The sequence below is a fragment of the Myxocyprinus asiaticus genome, chromosome 43 (assembly GCF_019703515.2).
Source record: "Myxocyprinus asiaticus isolate MX2 ecotype Aquarium Trade chromosome 43, UBuf_Myxa_2, whole genome shotgun sequence".
In the NCBI taxonomy this organism is placed as follows: Eukaryota; Metazoa; Chordata; class Actinopteri; order Cypriniformes; family Catostomidae; genus Myxocyprinus; species Myxocyprinus asiaticus.
This window is the reverse complement of record NC_059386.1, coordinates 553,910-576,701: the sequence shown is the minus strand read 5'-3', so window position 1 is coordinate 576,701 and position 22,792 is coordinate 553,910. Positions and strand designations below refer to the sequence as shown.

The following is a 22,792-nucleotide window of genomic DNA, read 5'->3' as shown; positions in this document are numbered from 1 at the left end:
CTTGGATCCCCAGGGCTCTGGCGTCGCCTTCATGCCCTCGGGCAGGGCGCACACGTGTCTCCCATGCCAGTTGCGCGTACTTTCTGATTTCCTGCATGGTGGGGTTGCCCATTCTGCAGTGCATTGTGACGTCATATCGCACGCACTCGTGGAGGTTGTGAAGGAAAAGAGACTTGAAAGCTCGTTCCTCCTCCAGACCTGGTGCATTACTTCCTTGGAAGTACATGGTTCTCAGGCGTCTATAATACTCACGCGGAGGCTCGTGCCTCTTCTGGGTGATGGCGAAAGCAGCTATGGTAGTGGAGGCTTCATTGATATACAGCGAATACTCCTCGCGTAGGGCTTTACACAGAGCTGAGTAGCGGTTTCGTGTACTAGTCGGTAGCGTTTCCATGAACGCATGGACACTCCTTACCGTGGTCTTCCATATGAGCTTGAGTTTTTCGCGCGACGAAGCGTAAGGCAAATCAATCAGGCAGTGCTCAATTTCCCTAAGATAATTGTCGATGTTTGAATCTCGATTATTTGGGTCAAAGCGTTCTATGTCCCCTGCGAGGGACTCAAGTTGTCGGATGCGCAAGCGTTGGTGTCGGTATGACCACGGGTCGTCCGAGTCATCCGAAACATCATAGTCACTCGGATCGCTATAGCGATGAGGACGACTTCCTCCCCTTCGTGGTGGGGAAGGAGTCCAGTCGACGCGTGGGGGTGGACCCCGGGTTGTGTACAGCTCCCTGGCTAATGGGATCTTTGAGCCGCTTACACCACTCTGGGCTTGAAAATAATTGTCCCCCCTTCGTGGTGTGGAATCAGTCGGTTTGAAACGCAAGGTGGCGTGACTGAAAATTGACTGAGGAGGACAACTATAAGGAGGGGCACCTGCATCCAACCAGCGGGCCGCTGGAGGATTTTGAAAGGTGTCTTGGAGGACGAAGTCAGAGACTGTACCACTAGGGGCAGCTCGGCTCCTAGCGTGTGTTCCTGGGTTTCTCAGGGGCACATTTCTATGCGTATCGCTAAAAAGGGAGCCCTCTTCTATGTCAGATGTCGTGCGGTGCGTTTCAGCTGCACTTACCTGATCAGACTCTACTTTTAGCTGGGCAGCTTGAAGCTGCCTGCGCAGGGCTTCGTTTTCCTCCTGCATCCGGGCATTATCTTTCTGTGCCTGGACTTTCTCAGCTTGAGTGCACCTAATTTCTTGGTGCAGGCTGAGATTTTCCCTCTGGACCGCATGATAGCTGCTCTGCAGCTGTGCGAGCTGGGCCTGGTGCTCGGCGGTTTGCAGTTGGGTTTTGCGGTGATGAAGAAGGAACATTTGGCCCACAAGGTCCAGGATTGTGCGCATTGGCTTCCCGACCGGGTTGTTGACATAATCAACTAGTTCCTGCAATGCTTCATCACAACGACTAATATTGTAGCCGTTAAGGTTATCTCTCTCCTCTATGGAGAGATGAAGGACAGCAGCAACTACATCTTGCAGTGCTGGGTCGACTAACCTCTGTGGAGCTTTAGCTCCAGTCACGCAGGGCGATTGGTGACTCATTTTACTGGGGCCGTAAAAATTCTTGTGATAATGGCTCTGACAGCTTGTTGTTTTACAGTTGATATAATGCTAACACGAAAGCACAGTTGAGAGGCTTCGACCTGTGGCTTACGGTCTTTACTGTTATGTAATGTGCAAATTTCACTGTGTTCTCTCTTTGGTGGATGTCAATGAAGTGACTTGGCACCTCTCTGTAACATTTAGATGAAAAGTGTTAGGAGTTAAATAACAACAACAGCAGGTTTTAAGCAGACTATAGTAAATTTACCAACCCCTAATTCACTCTTAAGAGCACTTTCACACCACACTGGCTTATGTTTGGCAAGTTTTGAGAAATAAATTGTCAAACAGAAGCAAACTTTGAAGTAAGGATTTCAAGTTATTACTTTGGATTCTTATGCATACACACTGTGACAGAACTGGCACGTAGGAGTCCTCACACGGGGCACCAATTATTATGTAGGGCTTTACTGGTTATTTAGATCAGTGTTACTATCAGAAATAATTAATAATTATTTCTGTAGTTATTAATCAATATTTAAATTAATTAATTGGATCTAACTCATTAAAACCTCATATGGGGCTCCAGTAAATGTAGTGTGCTACGTTTAGGAGCAAGTTTGGTTATTAGCAATAATGAATAATTATCAAAGATAATTATTAATTATTAAAATCAATAGAACATTGATGAGAATCAATGTTAGCTTTTTTTAATCCTTTAAAATCAACACTTATCAAAGATAATCGTTAATTGTTAACATTGATGAAACATTAAAATTAACACTAGCTTATTGATCATTCAAATTCAATCAAAGATAATTATCAATTATCAAAAATCAATAGAATATTAATAAGGATTAACATTGATGGGGCACCACCCTGGAATCAGGGACTAATAACCAGATAGTAAAACAGTCTCAATATTAGATTGTTTTCTTAGGAAAATCGACATCCGAAGAATATCGATTTTCGGGAAAAAAAAACAATGAATGAAGGTTTGAATCCGAGCACTGACATCCCGTCAGCATGACACAGGCGTATGCAAAACAAACCAAAACACTTCTCTTTGTAATATAAACAAAAGTTTATTTATGCAGTAATATCAATTAATAATTAATACAATGCAGTCAATAAACTTCCGACTCACAACTACAAACTAAACAGTGACATGATTAGATATGGAAATAAAATAATCCTATAACACATAAGGTGTGTGTGTGTCAGTGTGGTTAGTGAGAGAGAGAGAGAGAGAGAGATTATTAAGTGACAGTCCGAAAGCTGATTTCGCGATAGCTGGAGATAAAACAGCCGTGCTCATCACTCAGAGACGCGGTTTTACGAGCGGGGCTCGTAAAAGTCCCTTGTTATTTGACTCTTTAATGGATGAACTCAGTTGCTGTCTCACCCGCGATGGCGAAAATGCACAACAGTCCAATTTGGTTAGACCACAATACAGCAAAACAAATTTGTGATAATTAATACCCTGAGTATTAATAATGAGCAGACATGGCGGTCCGTAAACTATACAAGCAAAAACCTTGAAACACAAGAATAACACACTATAATATTCTATCTCTGCCCAGACGTAAACCTCTTACTTGAATCGCATGAGGACACAGGTAGAATGTGTTTTCCTCCGTCCTTTAACTTTGACCCGGTTTCTTGAGGCTCATGTGATGACGAGAGGACGTTTCCTTGCGCTGTCGGCAGGCGGTATGGCTGTTGATTCTCAGAGGGCGGTACGGCTGTTGATTCTCGGCGGGCTGGCGGAGAACTCAGAAATGTCGACTTGATTGAAGATGGACGAGAAATCTTTAATTTCTTCACTTCTGTAGGCCAACGGATGAAGATGCGAATTGCTCGGCTGTCTCCTTCGGATCCGTTAGAGTGTTCGGTGGAACACAGAGTAATCTCAACTCGTCCAGCGAGATGGAGATTGTATGGCTACAGTTTCAAGTCGGACATTACTTCCTTATGCCACGAGGTTGCACTGGAGAGCAGCAAAAAGCTACGTCCGTATTCGGTGAACTAAGTCGCTGGAAGCGAAATCTTTAAGCATTTCAGAATTATTTGAACTCCTGATGATGTCATGTTTGAGGGACGTTCTGTTGTGTGCCTCATCCAATAGGAGTTGAGCGCTCGATCCTTTAGTGAGCAAGGCTTCATGGATTTGTAGTCTGTTTTGGACTCCCTTTGTTTGATTTTGGCGCGATTTTTATCAGTAAGATTTACGACTTAGAAGGAGGGGGCTTGAGGAATGTTTTTTATGACTGTTAGGCCTGCCTTTGTCTTCTATCTGAATACATGAGGCCCAACACTCTTTTATTTCTGCTGAAGCGCCCAGGGGTGTTCTCTGCAGTGCACCAGTGCAGAAGGGGGAGAAGCCGCTGAAATGCGCCATCAGATCCAGCAGAGGTGAATGAACAGCCGTGGGAATTCAGCTCAGTAAGCATCGACCGTTCGGCTCCGAAGAGAAAATCTGAATGAGTGGTTGCATACCAGCTCCTTTTATACCCGTATGTTCGGGGGCCAATTTTCATTGGCCTTTTATCAAAGACCAGAGATGTTTCGGGCTCCCAAGAGTGACCCCTACTGTCACTACGTCGACACAACGTCGAGTGAGTGACAGGTAGGGAACTGTAATTATCGATTTTTATGACTATAACTTTCCACCAGAAATTAATCTGCCACAAGCCTACAGTCGAACTGCAGTGCACCTCACTGACCTCTGCCTGCATCACCTTTGTCTATTGATGGACTACACTCTTAAAATGGAATACATAGATAATAAATTAACTACCAGCTTAAGCCTTTATTAGCCAACTAACAAAGGACATTGCATCTATGTGAACTTCTGCAGTTAATCCAGAATGGATTTCAAAGACATTAGTCTTAATCTTACAGTTCATACAAAATCTTTGTTTAAACACGAGCCCTTAACACTTACTTAGTTTACTAATTTTAAACCATGACTTGCACTGCACATAAATAACTAATACTGGCATTATATTCATGTTGTTTAGCCAGAGGGGAACTGGCCCCCACAGTGAGCCTGGTTTCTCCCAAGATTATTTTTCTCCATTAACCAACATTTTATGGAGTTTTGTGTTCCTTGCCACAGTCGACTTCAGCTTGCTCACTGGGGTTCTAAATACTTATTTATAATTATTTATTTTTATACATAATTTACAATCATATTTAATCAAACTACACAATGATGACTCTAAGACTTCATAGATATTACAGTTTCATTTTCTGTTAATGCATGATTTTCTGTAAAGCTGCTTTGAAACGTTGTGTGTTGTGAAAAGCGCTATACAAATAAAAATGACTTAACTTGATAACTATGCTAGATTTGTTTCAGAGGCCATCTCAGATTACATGTGCTCTCTTGCAAAAGACACGGAGCGCATGACTCAGGAAACAAACATGCTTGTTAATGCTATATTGAGTTCGGCTTTCTTCATCATTATTCATAATTGCGAATAGTGCATTTTTACAATAGTATTGGTAACGTTTACTCTTGCGTGATGCTGCATCTTCGCTGCTATTGTAGGTGTCAGTGCAACTCAAAAAAATACAGAGGGGACCTGTAGTATTGGACTTTGCGTCCACACGAGCACAAAGATACCTTAGTTGTTGTTCTTTTTTCCTCAATTACAATATATGCATATTATGAAATATTTGGAGAAGACACTTGGAAAGTTAGGCTACTGTAATGCTCCTTTACGTAATGATTCGTTCATGAAGTGTTATACACCATTAAGTTGTTAATTTTGTTGATTTAATGATGAGCCATTATCGGTCTATTTAGATGACAGATTTCATTTATAGTTAAGTTATTGGTTCAGTAGGCTACATTTTCTCATTAGATGATAAGCAAGCAAATCTGTTATGCATAATCAACGGTCTGTATACCCACTGTTTGTTGGTTTGCATGATTGCATCATCAGTTAATTTGTGACAGATTTCAGTTTTTATAATTAATTATACTAAATATAAGCCTAATATTTGAATACATTAACAGGCCTACCTACTCCTTTGACAAAAGTAGCATTAATAAAAAATAAAAATAAAAATAGGCCTACGTTAAGTCATTATATCGTAACAATAATTTAGAGCTAAAAAGACACTAATGCAATGGTTGTTAATGGTACATCACTTTATTGTGCTTCAATTTTCCCATGGCACAACCAGAGACTTTATTCATTACTCATGATGAACACATGGATAGACGACTCCTGTGTCTCTATTGTTTCTTATGTGATTGATTAAAGTCTTTCAGCTCCTTTATGTTTCAGTGTTCATCCTGCATACTATGTTTAACAGCGCTGAGTGTGAATTGTGGTGCAAATGTGTTTAGTAAATGTAAATGTCATATAGAGGAACATTTCAACTTTTACAGAGTATGGAAATCAAGCATATTTATTCTTTAGCTCAGCACTTCCCAGCAGTTTTAACAAATCCTCTCATCTTTTGATTAAAACACTTACAAACACTTCAAACATCTACGGTCAGACAGTTGTGTCATGTTCATATTTGTCATGAGCTGTTAATTTGCCTGCAGTTGACTTGACTACATACCCAGTAAAATGGTTCTCCATTATTCCAAATATTTAAACTTTATTGGCAGCATTCCATCCCTTTAATCTCACTAACAATTATTTATAATTGAAACATGTAACATGACAATTTTCATGATTGTGCTTCTGAATATGAGCATGTCTAAATTAGAGAAGGGTGTTTGCCAGTTCTCACAAATAAGAAAGAGATGCGCAAGTTTGGGAAGCACTGGTAAATATGAGCAAACAAGGTTGTAAATGAAAATGTCTTTGTTGTTTATCCTTTTGATCTTTCATTCAAAATATTCACAAAAATCGAACCTTTAATTGAAGTAAAATAATTGAAAGGAGGGAAAAATCTCATAATTAAATAAATATTTTTCTCCAGAACACAGTTGCCATAATTATTGGCGCCCCTAGAAATTCTTATGAGTAAAATATATCTGAAGTATATTGCCATTCATATTTTACATTTTTGTAGTACACCTGGTTGACTAGGAACATAAAATTGTTCAGCCATGACTTCCTGTTTCACAAGAGTATGAATATAAGGTAACACACAAGCCAAATTCCCTAAGTCATCCATCACAATGGGTAAGACCAAAGAATAAAGTTATGATGTACGGCAAAAGGTTGTTGAGCTTCACAAAATGGGAAGTGGCTATAAGAAAAAAACTAAAGCATTGAAAATACTCATTTCCACCATCAGGGCAATAATTAAGAAGTTCCAATCAACTGATGATGTTAAGAATCAGCCTGGAAGAGGACGTGTGTCTATATTGTCTCCACGCACGGTGAGGAGGATGGTTCGAGTGGCCAAAAATTCTCCAAGGATCACAGCTGGAGAATTGCAGAAATTAGTTGGGTCTTGGGGTCAGAAAGTCTAAAAAAAATACATCACCTATATTACCATAAGTTGTTTGGAAGGGCTTCAAAAAAAAGCCTCTGCTCTCATCCAACAACAAACTCAAGCATCTTCAGTTTGCCAGACACGACTATGTTCTATGGTCAGATAAAACAAAAATAGAGCGTTTTGCCAGCAAACACCAGAAATGGGTTTGGTGCACACAGAGAGGTGGCCATAGTGGAAAAGTACCTCATGCCCATGGTTAAATATGGTGGTGGATCTTTAACGTTGTGGGGCTGTTTTTATGCCAGATGTCCTGTACATCATGTATCAAATACCAACAGATAAAAAATCAAAACCTGACAGCCTCTGCCACAAAGCTTACAATTGGTCCTGGTTGGATTTTCCAGCAGGACAATGATCCAAAACGCACATTAAAATCAAGACAAAAATGGTTCACTGACCACAAAATCAAGGTTCTGCCACGGCCATCCCAATCCCCTGATCTGAACCCCATAGAAAACCTGTGTGGTGAACTAAAGAGGAGAGTCCACCAGCGTGGACCTCTGAATTTTGAAGGATCTGGAGAGATTCTGTATGGAGGAATAGTCTCAGATCTCTTGCCATGTGTTCTCCAACCTCATTAGGCATTATAAGAGAAGACTCAGAGCTGTTATCTTGGCAAAGGGAGGTTGCACAAATTATTGAATAAAAGGGTGCCAATAATTGTGCACACATATATTTGACAAAAATATTAGTTTTTTTAGTAAACTTGTGTTGTTTGTGCAATTGTTTGGTATCCATTAGAGGATATATTTTTGTGAATATTCTGAATGAAAGATCAAAAGGATAAACAATAAAGACATATTTTTTACAGCCTTCTTTGCTCATATTTACCAAGGTTGCCAATATTAGTGGAGGCCACTGTAAATAGATTTTAGAGATTTACATATATGGGTCTATATGTTTCTGTGTAGCTTGTCCTCCTGGTCAGTGGGGTCCGAACTGCATCCATACATGTAACTGTCATAACGGAGCGTTCTGCAGTGCATATGACGGCGAGTGTAAGTGTACAGCCGGCTGGACGGGTCTGTACTGCACACAACGTGAGTATGATGTTATCTCTCCATGTCAGCTTAGTGTTACTGGTTATTAACTAGTCTCAGCCTCAGCTGGCACGCACACAGTCTGTTCTCTAACCATTGTAGTCAAAGGTCTGGCTATGTGAGACTAGTTATTGACTAGCAGTGTGCTATATGATGCATGCTGTTTGTGTTTCTCTCATGACCGTACAGTTTATTGTACACATGTCTTCAGTATGTTGATGGTATTGTTGTGTTTGTTCACTGCAGGCTGTCCGCTGGGTTTCTATGGTAAAGAATGTGTTCAGGCGTGTCAGTGTGAGAACGGCGCTGACTGTAATCATATCTCCGGTCAGTGCACGTGTCGCACCGGCTTCATGGGACGACACTGTGAACAGAGTGAGTTTTCCAGAGCGTGTACAACACTGTTTACTTCTGATACCGTGAGCTGCAGTGTGTTTAATTGAGTGTTATCCACATGCTTTCAGAGTGTCCCGCCAGCTCATATGGTTACGGCTGTCGTCAGATGTGTGACTGTCTCAATAACTCCACCTGTGATCACATGACTGGCACCTGCTACTGTAACCCCGGCTGGAAAGGCACTCGCTGTGATCAGGGTAAGAGCAGAATTGTTCCACTATAAATGGATGTTTTAGATCAAGCATGTTCTTCTTTTTACAAAATAAATATTGAAATGGTTTACGTTTATTTCACTCTTTGTTTAGATGATGATAGTTTTAAACAGGTAATAATTTGTATTTTATCATGGATTTTCATATTTTAATATTGAAAGTCTAGGTCTGGGACAAGACTAAAACAGTCAAATACATCAAAGACATTTGAAAAGTACCAAAAATAAATGATGGAGGCCTGGTTAAAAGTTTCCAATTCAGTTTTAATGTGACCTTCAACAAAAAGAAAAAAATTGAAATCTGTTCATTTAAATAAAAACCAACCCAAGTTGAAGAAACACGAATCAAATTTTTCCACACAAATTTCATATGAGTGTGTGGTATTGTGAGATTCATGTTGTGGTGTTTGTCATTAGTTCTGTGATATAAGTGTTTCCTTGTCTCTCTCAGCTGGTGTGATCATTGTAGGTAATCTGAACAGTCTGACCAGCACTGCTCTTACTGTGGACTCGTATCAGATTGGAGCGATTGCTGGAATCATCGTGCTGGTGCTGCTAGTGCTCATTCTCCTCCTCCTCTTCATCATTTACTGCAAGAAACAGAAATGCAAAGAATCCACCATGCCCACAGTCACCTATACTCCCAACATGAGAGCCAACAGTGACTACGCCATCGCAGGTCAGTGTCAACAACAGACTGTGAAGACAGACTAACGTCTTCTCTAAATATCACATCATGTCTTGCTGTAATAATTGTATTTCCTACAATTCAAATCAGTGACTAAATGTGTCTGCAGTTGTATGTCAGACTTGACTAGAATTGTTTAATTACATTGGGCTGTTTGATGTGTTTCCTGTTTTAGAGTCACTGCCACAGACTAATGACGTCCTTCCCAACAGTAATTATTTCTCCAACCCCAGTTATCACACATTGACCCAGTGCACCAGCCCACCTCACATCAACAACCTGCCCTATGGAAAGGTTAGATCACAGCATCTAAACCTGCTTTAAATGCTCAAAATAATACTGTGTGTGTGACCACGTATTTGTTATCTTTATTTGGCCTGTGCATTTAGTTAAGTTGTTTAACCGCTGTGGGAACTGTTGGACTTCATACGTATTGATGTATTGATTTTGGCTGCTTGTATTTTATAATAATTATAATTTTCTTTATTTATCACACATTATACATTTGCACATATACAGTGAAATTCTTCTTTTTCACATATCCCAGCTAGGCTGGGGTCAGAGTGCAGGGTCAGCCATGATGCGGCGCCCCTGGAGCAGATAGGGTCAAGGGCCTTGCTCAAGGGCCCAACAGTGGCATCTTGGCGGTGCTGGGGCTTGAACCCCTGACCTTCTGATCAGTAACCCAGAGCCTTAACCGCTGAGCCACCACTGCCCCAGCAGTGTGTATTGATGGGGGGGGAGGGGGTAATGTGCGTGAATGTGTGTATTTATAACATACTGCTGTTGAATCGGCAACTAGATTAGTGGAATTGTAAGAAAATTGTAGAAAGGTTCTTCATTTGTTAACTGTTAGCGATATAAACTGTTTCTTTTGTTCCTTCTGACAGCCAAAGAATAACCAGTTGTTTGTGAACCTAAAAAACGCTGGGCCAAGGAAACGGCTTTCACTGCTTGATCACACAGGAACTCTACCAGCTGACTGGAAACAGGGCGGATCTCTCAACGAGCTCGGTGAGACTTCTGAGTCAACTCAAACCAGGGCCGCCGAAAAATTATCGGGGCCCGGGAAACATTCCCAGTTGTCCCCCAAATGACTACACTGCCTTAAAAACCATTATACTATAATCAAAACTTTACATTCTTGTGCAAATTGTGACTTAATATCACTAAAACAGCTGTATAATTGTATAAATGTTCAACAGATAAGATAGGTTCCTTAAAAGGTGTTCACACAAAACCAGTTATTGCGTTCAATAACAGCCGGCTGGAGCACAACAGAACACTGGGGTCTCAAGATAGACTCGAGATGCTGAAAAACAGTGTGAGATAAGAGACATTTGAATAAAAATGCAGACTGCCTATGAAAACTTGCTCCTGGTAGACAATTTGAAGTCTGACAATAATTAAAAATGTATTGTTGAAAGCTGTGAATTTTTTACGAAAGCAGCTCTTTAATGGATGTGGTGGCGGTGCTTTAAAGGGGATGAATTTAAAGATGCAACTCCTGTGCTGACCGTTTAAAAGCACACTAAAGCACAACACACTTGAAAAAAATTTAGATAAACTAGTCAACCTCATTAATTGACTGGTCGGTTGGTGGATGCTACTCACTATGTGCAACATACTAAAGTTAGCAGTTTCAATGTGTAATATTGCTGTCTTCTGTCACACAGTGCCAGTGTCTTTCCATTCATGTAATTTCCAGGACTAAATCATTTTTATTTATTTATTATTCGTTAGGAGCATACGCCGTTGACAGGCGTTACATGGGAAAATCACTTCGAGGTAAGAGATCACTTTGCAAGGAAAGAGTTTTTAAACTTGACTTTGATTATAGATCATGACAATAACAAATCTCTTTCTCTGTAGACCTTGTGAAGAGTGTGCCCTATCATGCCAGTTCCTGCTCTCTCAATAGTTCAGAGAACCCGTACGCCACAATCAAAGACCCTCCTCTGCTAATGGCCAAGACCTCTGAGTGCGGTTACGTGGAGATGAAGTCTCCCGCTCACAGAGACTCACCATATGCTGAGATACACGGCTCGAGTCCTACCAACAAAAATGTATATGAAGTTGGTAAGAGTTTTATACATCCATCAACACCAATGACCTACTCAGTGATTGTTTTGTTATTCAAAGCTTACATAATACCTTGGATGTCAGATGAATGTTATTCTCAACTTTCATTAGCTCAGTTCTCAACTATCTCTCAACAATTATAGAACTGTAGATTTTAATTTACACTCCATACCATGTTACTGCATGGAAGAATTGTTCTATTTCACTGATGGGACTATACCAGTCACAGTACTCTTGGATATCTTTCCGCACCATGGAAGGATGAATCAAGATTATCAGAGTAACTGTGCACAAGTATGATGCATTATCCCCCCGTTAAATACCTGAATGTAAGACATGCTGCTGCTGCACAATAAGTCATACATTCATAAGAAGATCTAGACATTTGGTGCTGGGGAGGAGGAGGGTTTCAGAGAGAAAACTGTTATAGTGTGCTGCAGTGAAATTGGCTTACCTGCAAACAACTGCTTGCTCCATGTAGAGTTTCATGACTTAACCCTGAATCATGAATACTGATCAAGGATACAAGGAACCTGACATTGATGGCATGTCAGTCGATACTGGTCAGGAACTGGATGAGGATCCAGCCTCAAATCCAGCTCACAATGGCTCAGATCACCTCACTGAGCATGTTGATAGTGAAGCACCACCTGTATCTGGAGTTCCTCACTAGAGATCTGCAGACTCTGCATTGATCCTGACACTCTCAGCATTCCTGTTGCCCCAGTGACCTGGGTTTTCACTTGCTCTAACTTAGACTTGGACAAAAGTTTCAAGCAGGTGCAAACCTTTGACCTTGTAAGAATACAGACTCCAGTTCCAATGTCGGAACGTTAGCTGGACACCTTTACCTACAAGTGGCGAAGGGTTAGGCTGTATTCCTGGGGTCTCAAACCACTGGCTTGAAGCAAAATTCGGCCTGAGAGTTGTGGCATACAGCCCACGTAGCTTAATAGTTTATCCTCAAATCCGGCCTACAAATTAATTTTCACTTTTTGCATTTTGGTTTGATCTTTAACCTCCTGAGACCTGAGCGTGACTGCTGTGTGTATTTTCCATTTCTATTTTTGATTTGTAACTAGTAGCACCTAATAATCAAGCAAAAAAATAAATAAACTCTCGAGCAAATTGTTTTCCTAAAAATTGCTGTCCACACAAGTTGTGAAATTTTAAGTAATACCAAGCTATAGAAAGTCAGATTTTTTTCATCAGATTGTGTATTATGTTTCCAGGAGTGTTGGTTTTTCATGTTTTTGAGACGTTACAGACATTATATCAGAAATTAGCAGACATAATTATGATTCAAAGCAATGTCCAGCATCATCCAATCACTGCCAGCCATGTTAAAATAAAATGATACATTATAAATTCTGAATCTATGTGCTGATTACCATTGTCCCATGTCTGCCAAACATGTTGAGTGGTCCAAATGTCATCTGCAGCCTAAACTGAACTTTTGGTTGGATTTTAGGATTGAATGCACTTCATAGAGAGCTATATGATGCACCTTTTCTCCCTATTTAGTGAATGACTTAACCTCCAGTGTGTTGTCTGTCTGCACTGGTCAACAGTTTGAAATGCACATTATTTTCATCGTAACTCCATATAAAGCCTCTGAATGCAACAATTTATTAGCTTTTGGATGAACCCATTGATTCTCAAGGTGAACATGCACAGTAAATATAGGAATGCACTTTATAATGTTAATGAATAGAACTGTATTGTACAGTAATAACAGGTGCAGACTTAAAACATTTTTATGGGGTGGCAAGGGGGTGGCATGCAGACTGTGAGGGGTGGCAAGTGCCCATGCTTAGTTCTTATGGATTAAGGTACCACGCTTCATTGCAACAAGTACTAGTTCCTAGAATCATTATCAAATTACAAATGTCCATGAATTTGCAATACATCTGCATTTCCACAGGAACCACATAGTAACCATTTTGCTACTGATTTGCCAACATTAAAAAAAGAAATGTTTGCATAACAATAAAAAATAAGTAACAAAATTTATATCTCCAGAGCATCAAGACATTGTCTATTAAACACATCAACAATTCTAAATGTTCCTTAGCTTGACATATAGGCCACGTACACACTGCAGCTAAATATGGTTGTCAGTTCACCTTTTAGTTATTAATTCTGTTCTGTACACACAAGTTCGATAAAATATGCTAGTGACAACCGCATTCTACAACCGAATTAACTCCCGAAAAATTCAGGTAGTGACAACCGCATTTTCAGAAATTCCATGTAGTGTGACAACTAGTTGTAAATGACGTGATTAATGCCACGTGTGAGATGTGTCCATCATCTCCTGGTGCAAATCACATTCATGAATATTAATTACTGTATGTTAAGCACAGTAAAAGATTCTTTTAAATTACCTGTTTTGTTAAACAATCAGTCTTAATGACCGATTCAAGCACTCAAATAAATATTTCACATAATATGGTAATTTCATTTCTACATCTACCTTTGTCAGTCTTGGGATTTTGTTAGTCAGTAGATACATAGATCAGCACATTAATTTAGAACATGACTGATCTAGTGGTAACTTTTTGCCTCTATTTTTAGAGTTTCCAGGTTCTAATTCGTACAAATATAACTTTTATTTTAATAAACCAAGATTGCATGCACGTCAGTGGATGGGTAATACATTTTAAAAATAAAATGTACGGGTATAACACTTTAAAAATAAAATGTAATAAAATATGCGAGGAGATGAGAGTAGCATCAACAATCACCTGGTTACCCCACACCTTAAAGTGATTAAGAGAGAGGGAGAGAAAGAGAAAAAGACTACACAAACACAAACAATATGGTGGAGAAGGCCATCACAATGGGGGCACGGAAAAGAGCGCGAGCTGCGGAAAAACTGCAGACACTAAACGACGCTGATAACAGCCGCAGCAAACACTTATAATAACATTCAAAATAACACATTCCAGCCGTATCGCCAGTCAAAACATACAGATGTACAATAAACTCCTACTCGAGAACTGGAGATGTTTCATCTGGATTATACACATACCTGACGAAAGCTATTTCAAAAAGTGGTAAGGACATATCTCACCCATCTCAACCAATAACTGACGGCGATGTATCTAATAATCATTCAGTGAATACTTGGAAGAAATTAATCTTTTACCTCTTTTTTTCCATGTATTTGTCCATGTGGTCATTGTTGTGGTTGTTGAAGAAATAAGACCAAAACACCTCAACCTGCTAGAGCCCAAACACTGTACACGCATTGCAGTAGCAAGTATGTGATTGGTCGCTGCTGTAATCAATCAGGGGATTGGCCGCTGCTATAATCAATCACGGGATTGGCCGCTGCTGTAATCAATTACGCTATGGGTCTGTGTTGTCATTTGTGCGTTTGGTGAGAGTTGAGGCAGTTTTACATGAATAAACCCCTACACAATGTCAACATCAACTATAATATACTTAATATACTTAAAAAATATAATATACAGAAAGTATTCAGACCCCTTCATTTTTTTCACATTTTGTTATGTTGCAGCCTTATGCTAAAATGCTTTATAGATTTTTTTTACATCAGTCTACACTCCATACCCCATAACGACAAAACCAGATTTGTGATAACTTTGCATATTTATTAAAAAGAAAAAAATGAAATATCACATTGACATAAGTATTCAGACCCTTTGCTATGACACTTTAAATTTAGCTCAGGTGCATCCCATTTCTCTGGATCATCTATGAGATGTTTCTACACTTTGATTGGAGTCCACCTGTGGCAAATTCAATTGATTGGACATGATTTGGAAAGGCACACACCTGTCTATATTAGGTCTCACAGCTGAAAATGCATATCAGAGCAAAAACCAACCCATAAGGTCAAAGGAACTGCCTGCAGAGCTCAGAGACAGGATTGTGCGGGGAAGGCTACAAAAACATTTTGGCTGCATTGAAGGTTCCCAAGAGCACAGTGGCCTCCATAATTCTTAAATGGAAGAAGTTTGAAACAACCAGGACTCTTCCTAGAGCTGGCCGCCTGGCCAAACTGAGCAATTGGGGGAGAAGGGCTTTGGTTGAGCTCCAGAGATCATGTGTGGAGATAGGAAAAACTTGCAGAAGGACAACCATCACTGCAACACTCCATCAATCTGTTCTTTATGGCAGAGTGGCCAGATGGAAGCCTCTTCTCAGTGCAAGACACATAAAAAAGCACCTAAAGGACTCTCAGACTGTGAGAAACAAGATTCTCTGGTCTGATGAAACAAAGATTTAACTGTCTGGCCTCAATCCCAAACATCATGTCTAGAGGAAACCAGGCACCACTCATCAATTGCGCAATACTATCCCAACAGTGAAGCATGGTGGTGGTAGCATCATGCTGTGGGGGTGTTTTTCAGTGGCAGGAACTAGGGGACTGGTCAGGGTTGAAGGAAAGCTGAACACAGCAAAATACAGAGATATACTTAATGAAAACCTGGTAGAGAAAGCTCAGGACCTCAGACTGGGCCAAAAGTTCACCTTCCAACAGGACAATAACCCTAAGCATACAGCCAAGACAATGCAAGAGTAGCTTAAGGACAACTCTGTGAATATGTGTGTCACGTGACTCAGTGCGCCAGAAGTTTAAAGGTGCTGTAAGCGATTTTTTCATGGAAAGGCATGCAAAATATGTCCTACTCCCTGAAAGATATTAATGAAATAAGTGTTGTGAGATATCTAACCGGTCTCTGTGACAGCCCTAGATTATGTAAACAGTAAGTGTGTAACAGTTCTCTGTAAAAAAAAAAAAAAAAAAACGTACGGTTTGCCACCCATGGTTCGGTAAGCATTGGCACCACGGTTCACCTCAAGTTTAATGATGCATTTGGACCACAAGGTTTGGCAAAGAAAACAAAGCATCAAACAGGCACAGTTACAACCTCCACTAATGCACCTGTCTGGCTCTGTAAATGGATACGCTCTGCCTGTGTTTCACGTGGGTCAACTTGATGACATCACAGTTCTGCATGCGTTGTGTGTAGTTGAAAACGGCAAGCAGAGAAATCGAGCAGCTTATAGAGAAGCTCCCTGCGTTTCCTTTCTGGGAAATTTTTTTTTGCAGTCAGTTACAACAGTGATGGTCAAATTTTTTTTACAAAATAAGCACTGTTTGCAGACATCGCTTGACGCGAGTGCCATATACTAGTAATATATGTCAATAATGCGTGTGAGGGTTTAAAACACTTGAGCAAGTTCTTCCTGTTTCCTCACGCAGCTGTAATCTATCGCACGCGTAAGCGTCGGTAATGCGCTTTGATTAATGCCATTAAAATGCTGTTATAGTTATACATCGATACATGAGTAATCATTTGCGCCGACATAGCGTGGCACGCACAGAGCCACAGGTGAGCCAAAACTGTATACACTCCCTTACGTTTTAAGCAGGTACTCAGTGCTAATTTGACAGACATGAAACAATAACTAAAGTGCTTGAGGTGTTCATGTGCGATTTCCAAGTATGATTAAAATACTCGAGCCACATTATCACAACATCCCTTCTCATATCCATTTAAATAGCAAGGTTATTCCTTCAGTAGTGATGTACAGCTTCCGAATTGTGAATATATGTTGAGTTGAGTTTCAAATGCACTTTGTTGATGCATGTAGCATAATAGTGCAGATAATAAGTTAAAATGTTGATTTAGTCAATTTAGTAGTTTAAGGACCCTGACAAATATTAACCATGGTTTTACTATAGTCATATTGTATTAACCATGACAGTAATAACCATGACTGCTGTCAGAATGATTTTCTTAGCAGAACTCATGGTTTTGATACAATTAACATCATGGTTACTTGCATAACCTCCGTTCCCTGATGGAGGGAACGAGACGTTGTGTCGATGTAGTGACACTAGGGGTCACACTTGGGAGCCTTAAACATCTCTGCTTTTTGAAAAAATGCCAATGGGAATTGGCGAGTGGAATTTGCATGCCACTCCCCCGGACATATGGGTATAAAAGGAGCTGGCATGCAACCACTCATTAAGGTTTTGTGCTGAGGAGCCGAGACAAGGTCCCGGCCATTTCAGCAGGTAGTTCAGTGTTGTGGCAAAAGGGACACATGTCTCGTTCCCTCCATCAGGGAATGGAGGTTACGAAAGTAACCAGGACATTGTGTCAATGTAGTGACACTAGGGGTCCCTATACAAAATGCCACAACTAGCTGAACTGTGTTATGTGGACTGGCAGTGCGAGACGGGCAGACCGCTGTGTGCCTCATAGTCAGCACACCATCACGTAACCTCCCCCAATGCTCTTATGAGCGTCGAATGGTCCTGTTGGATCAAGTCGACTGCCCAACAAATAGGGACATGCTAACTCAGCCATGGCCTCTTTTCCTCTTTTTTTCTCCCCAAAAAGAGTGGAATTTTGTTTACCGGCTGGGGGCCATAAGTATCTACAACGGGGGGGTGTCACTCCCAAGGGGAAGACACCACAGAGACCACACCCCACCCGGAGGGGGGGGGGCATTTAGAGTGGAAATACGTCACATGGTCTTACTGAGTCTTGGCGGAAGTATGTCATGTGGAGAAGTCCCATGGTAGGTCCTACCCAATGGGGGAGGAGTTCTACAAATACGTTGACCAGGGGCAGAGGAACCTCTGCCCAAGGAAGATGCAGTTTACCGACAGGGAAATTATTTAGCAGAAGATATATATCATGGGGTCACCTATGGGGAACCAGCGCATTTGGAGCACCTACCCCAGTACAGGGCTTAGTTAGCACATGTACTGGGCCGGCAGCGAGTTTCTCCGCAAACTCATCTGCCACAGGGCTAAGGAGGAAAGTCATCCAGTGATCACAACTTGTGTCAAAAGCGCATGTCTTCACCTCATGGGAGGGGAAATGTGCTATGCGCAAGTGGTACACCCGGCCAGCTGTCCTGGAACTTACCTGCTCATACCTGACAACACACGGGACGAAACCGGATCAACCCGGAGATTATAGAACCTCGCAAAGGTGTTGGTTGTTGCCCAGCCCGCTGCTCTGCAGATGTCTGCCAAAGAGGCACCAATGGTCAGGGCCAGGAGGCCGCTATACTCCTAGTAGAGTGGGCTCGTAACCCCACGGGGGGCAGCACGTCCTGAGCATGATATGCCATCATGACGGCGTCAACGACCCAGTGGGCGTTAATAATTGAGGATGCGGATGCCCACTTCCCTTAGCGGAGCGGCCCTTGCCCCGCTAAGGGAAGTGGGTGTCCGCATCCTCAATTATCTCAACGACTGGCTAATTATCTCGACCCTTCCGTAGAAGGGTAGCGATCTCCGCACACAAGGTAGCGGCATTCTCGCCCTTCACCGAGGTGAAGCGGACGCCACTGAACCTGGGCGGGCGCCTGGCGAACTGAATCGCGTAGCTGAGTCGGACGGTCCGGGTCAGCCATCGTGACGGGTTGGAAAGTGCGAGCCACGCGTCCAAACTCCGGGCGAGGGGGACCAAGGGGACAATCATGTCGGACGTACCAGCAGGTGGGGCCTCTCGGCGGGGTGGAGCCCGAGGCGCCACGTCGAGTGGGCTCGAACCTCGTGGCCATGCTGAGTCCAGAGACATTGCAGCACTTAACTTGCTCCTGATGCCCACCATAAGATTGGTTGAGGAGGGGGGAGGAGGAATATCGTCTCCTTAGTCCATCGGAACCAACCTGGTGTGGGCATGTTTGTGCCACAGCTGGGCGCGCAGGGGCGGGGGGTCTGCCGCTGAAGCGCCAATCCTGCTGAAATGGGACGGTGGACAGCGGTCGTGACAATGGCTGTGTGCACCTGACATGTGACCCAGGGAACAAGAAAACCAATCTTTTGTTGAAGTTTTGGGTACTGCAGCCTCTTGGGCGTGTGGCGAAAAATGAAACAAAAGATTCTCCTCCCAGCCCTCCACCGGGGGATGGACTGGTCTGTCTACCAGCTCCATAGAAGCGGGTCTCCTCATCCCTGGGTCGCCCATCTCAGGGGCGCTCCAAAGCCTTCCTTGGGTTCTTAGCAGCCGGCCTTGAGACGGGTGGCATCTGCTTCCTGCGGTGGGCTCAACGCCGTCACTCAGCTCCGAAGAGAAAATCTGAATGAGTGGTTGCAAATTCCACTCGCCAATTCCCATTGGCCTTTTTTCAAAAAGCAGAGGTGTTTAGGGCTCCCAAGAGTGACCCCTAGTGTCACTACATCGACACAACATCGAGTGAGTGACAGATAGGGAACCATGTTTTTATAACAGTAATACTGTAGTTTCTGTATAGTAACCATGGTTTTATTATATATTGTAACCATGAACGTAACCATGTTGATTTTGTGGTTACTATGATGTTACAACAAATACCATGGTAAAACTATGGTTACTGTTGTAAAACCATAATTTTTATTAAGGGCAAACCTGTTGAAGTGTTTACCAAATAGAGTATTCTTTTTTCTGAACATAGCGAATACCAAACCGCACCAAAACTGTGACCCTAAAACCGTGATACAAACCGAACTGTGAGAAATTCAAACCGTTACACACCTAGTAAACAGCATACAAAAATGAATCCACCGGCCGCTGTCAATGACACTATCTGCCTGTCAATCATTTTGCACGTTCTCATAGTATTGTAATTTCAGCAAATTACTGAGGCACAGTTTCAAATCAGTCGCACCAAAATACCACCAGCACATTAGTTTTAACACACGAGGGGACCGGGTTTTGGACCATTGCTACTCTCCCTTCCGGGATGGCTACAAATCCCTCCCCCGCCTACCATTTGGCAAATCGGACCACTCTTCCATTCTGCTTCTGCCCGCTTACAGGCAGAAACTGAAACAGGAAGCACCCACCCTCAGAACGATCCAGTGCTGGTTGGACCAATCAGACTCTATGCTACAGGACTGTTTTGATCACACGGACTGGGAGATGTTCCGGTCCGCCTCTGATGACGACATTGAGCTTTACGCTGACAGCGTAATGTATTTCATCAAAAAGTGCGTAGAGGATGTCGTTCCGACCAGAACAACACGGATCTATCCGAACCCGAAACCATGGATAAATAACGATGTTCGCATGGCACTTAATGTGGGGACCTCTGCTTTTAATTCCGGGAACGCGGAGGAGCATAAACAAGCTAGTTATGCAAAACGCCAGTACAGGAGCAAGATTGAAGGACAGTTTAACACCACCAACTCTAGAAGCATGTGGCAGGGAATTAACATCATCACGGACTTTAAAGGGAATAAAAACTCCACCATGAACACCGCTGCCTCTCTCCCGGATGAGCTAAATACTTTTTATGCTCGTTTTGAAGGAAATAACACCACCCTTGCGGAGAGAGCTCTCGCGGCCGAAGCTACAGAGGTTAGTTCACTCTCCATCTCTGTAGCGGATGTAACCCGATCCTTCCGACGGGTGAATATCCACAAAGCTGCGGGCCCAGACGGCATTCCGGGCCGCATCATCAGAGCGTGCGCGAACCAGCTGGCTGGTGTTTTTACGGACATTTTCAACCTTTCCCTCTCTTTGTCTGTAGTCTCCACAGGCTTTAAAACATCCACCATTGTGCCTGTTCCAAAGCAATCAAAAATAACTTGCTTAAATGACTGGCATCATGTTGCTCTGACCCCCATCATCAGCAAATGCTTTGAGAGACTAATCAGAGATTACATCTGCTCTGTGCTGCCTCTCTCTCTTGACCCGCTGCAGTTTGCTTACCGCAACAACCGCTCCACTGATGATGCCATTGCATCTACACTACACACTGCTCTCTCCCACCTGGAAAAAAAGAACACTTATGTGAGAATGCTGTTTGTAGACTACAGCTCAGCATTCAACACCATAGTGCCCTCCAAGCTAGATAAGAAACTCCGGGCTCTGGGCTTAAACAGCTCGCTGTGCAGCTGGATCCTGGACTTCCTGTCAAGCAGACACCAGGTGGTTAGATTAGGCAGCAACATCTCCTCATCACTAACCCTCAACACTGGAGCCCCACAGGGCTGTGTTCTCAGCCCACTCCTGTATTCCCTGTACACACATGACTGTGTGGCAACACATAGCTCCAATGCCATCAAGTTTGCTGATGACACGACGGTGGTAGGTCTGATCTCTGACAATGATGAAACAACCTACAGAGAGGAGGTGCACACTCTGACACACTGGTGTCAGGAGCACAACCTCTCCCTCAACGTCAGTAAGACAAAGGAGCTTGTGGTGGACTTCAGAAGAAAAGACAGAGAACACAGTCCCATCACCATCAATGGAGCACCAGTGGAGAGAGTCAGCAGCTTGAAGTTCCTGGGTGTCCATATCACTGAGGAACTCACATGGTCCAGTCTTTGTGAAGAAGGCTCATCAGCGCCTCTTCTTCCTGAGACGGCTGAGGAAGTTTGGAATGAACCGCCACATCCTCACACGGTTCTACACCTGCACTGTAGAGAGCATCCTGACTGGCTGCATCGCCCACAACCGCAAAGCACTGCAAAGGGTAGTGCGAACTGCCAGACACATCATTGGAGGTAAGCTTCCCTCCCTCCAGGAAATATATACCAGGCGGTGTGTGAAAAAAGCTCGGAGGATCATCAGAGACTCCAGCCACCCGAGCCATGGGCTGTTCTCACTGCTACCATCAGGCAGGCGGTATCGTAGCATCAGGACCGGCACCAGCCGACTCCATGACAGCTTCTTCCCCCAAGCAATCAGACTTTTGAACACTTGATCTCCTACGATCAAAATACATCAGCACTGCACTTTATTACTCTTACTCTTATATCTCACACCGGACTGTCATAAATTATATTATTATTATATTATATTCTCTCTTAACAACTGACTATCAACCGACAGCCTGAATGTCAATACAGTACAATACTGTACATTCTATATATACTACTATATATACTTTTTTATATATTTTTATTTTTTATTTTTATTGAATAATGTGTATCTATATAGTGCATATTGTACACTGTACAGTGTATGTTATTATTTGTATATTGTTGTGTGTAATTATGTGTATATCAGATGTTTAAATTGTGCTGTGTTAATTTGATGTTATTGTAAATTGGTATATGTCTCATCACTGTCACGACTGCTATGTTGATCAGAACTGCACCCAAGAATTTCACACACCATTGCACTTGTGTATATGGCTGTGTGACAATAAAGTGATTTGATTTGATTTGATTGAAGCATCAGCTGATGTGACGCGTGTCCAGCAATACACATCAATTATAGACCAATTTCCAAATTGCCTTTTATTTCCAAGATTTTGGAGAGAGTTGTTTATTCGCAGCTCTACTCCTATCTAAATACATTTAACATTTTAGATACATTTCAGTCTGGCTTCAGACCCTTGCACAGCACTGAAATTAGTGCTGA

The 22,792-nt window shown here is 42.2% G+C and overlaps 1 protein-coding gene across 4 annotated transcripts in view; it reads left to right on the top strand.

The window, feature by feature from the left end:
* The window catches only part of LOC127433362 (multiple epidermal growth factor-like domains protein 10), a 155,821-nt gene that overhangs the window by 120,192 nt on the left and 12,837 nt on the right, over positions 1 to 22,792 (top strand). For all 4 annotated transcript variants that reach the window (XM_051685191.1, XM_051685189.1, XM_051685192.1 and 1 more), the window contains 8 exons: positions 7,930 to 8,058; positions 8,305 to 8,433; positions 8,523 to 8,651; positions 9,117 to 9,344; positions 9,529 to 9,647; positions 10,244 to 10,367; positions 11,097 to 11,141; positions 11,226 to 11,432. In XM_051685191.1, coding sequence (XP_051541151.1) covers positions 7,930 to 8,058; positions 8,305 to 8,433; positions 8,523 to 8,651; positions 9,117 to 9,344; positions 9,529 to 9,647; positions 10,244 to 10,367; positions 11,097 to 11,141; positions 11,226 to 11,432 — 1,110 coding nt within the window. The remainder of the gene's footprint in view (positions 1 to 7,929; positions 8,059 to 8,304; positions 8,434 to 8,522; positions 8,652 to 9,116; positions 9,345 to 9,528; positions 9,648 to 10,243; positions 10,368 to 11,096; positions 11,142 to 11,225; positions 11,433 to 22,792) is intronic.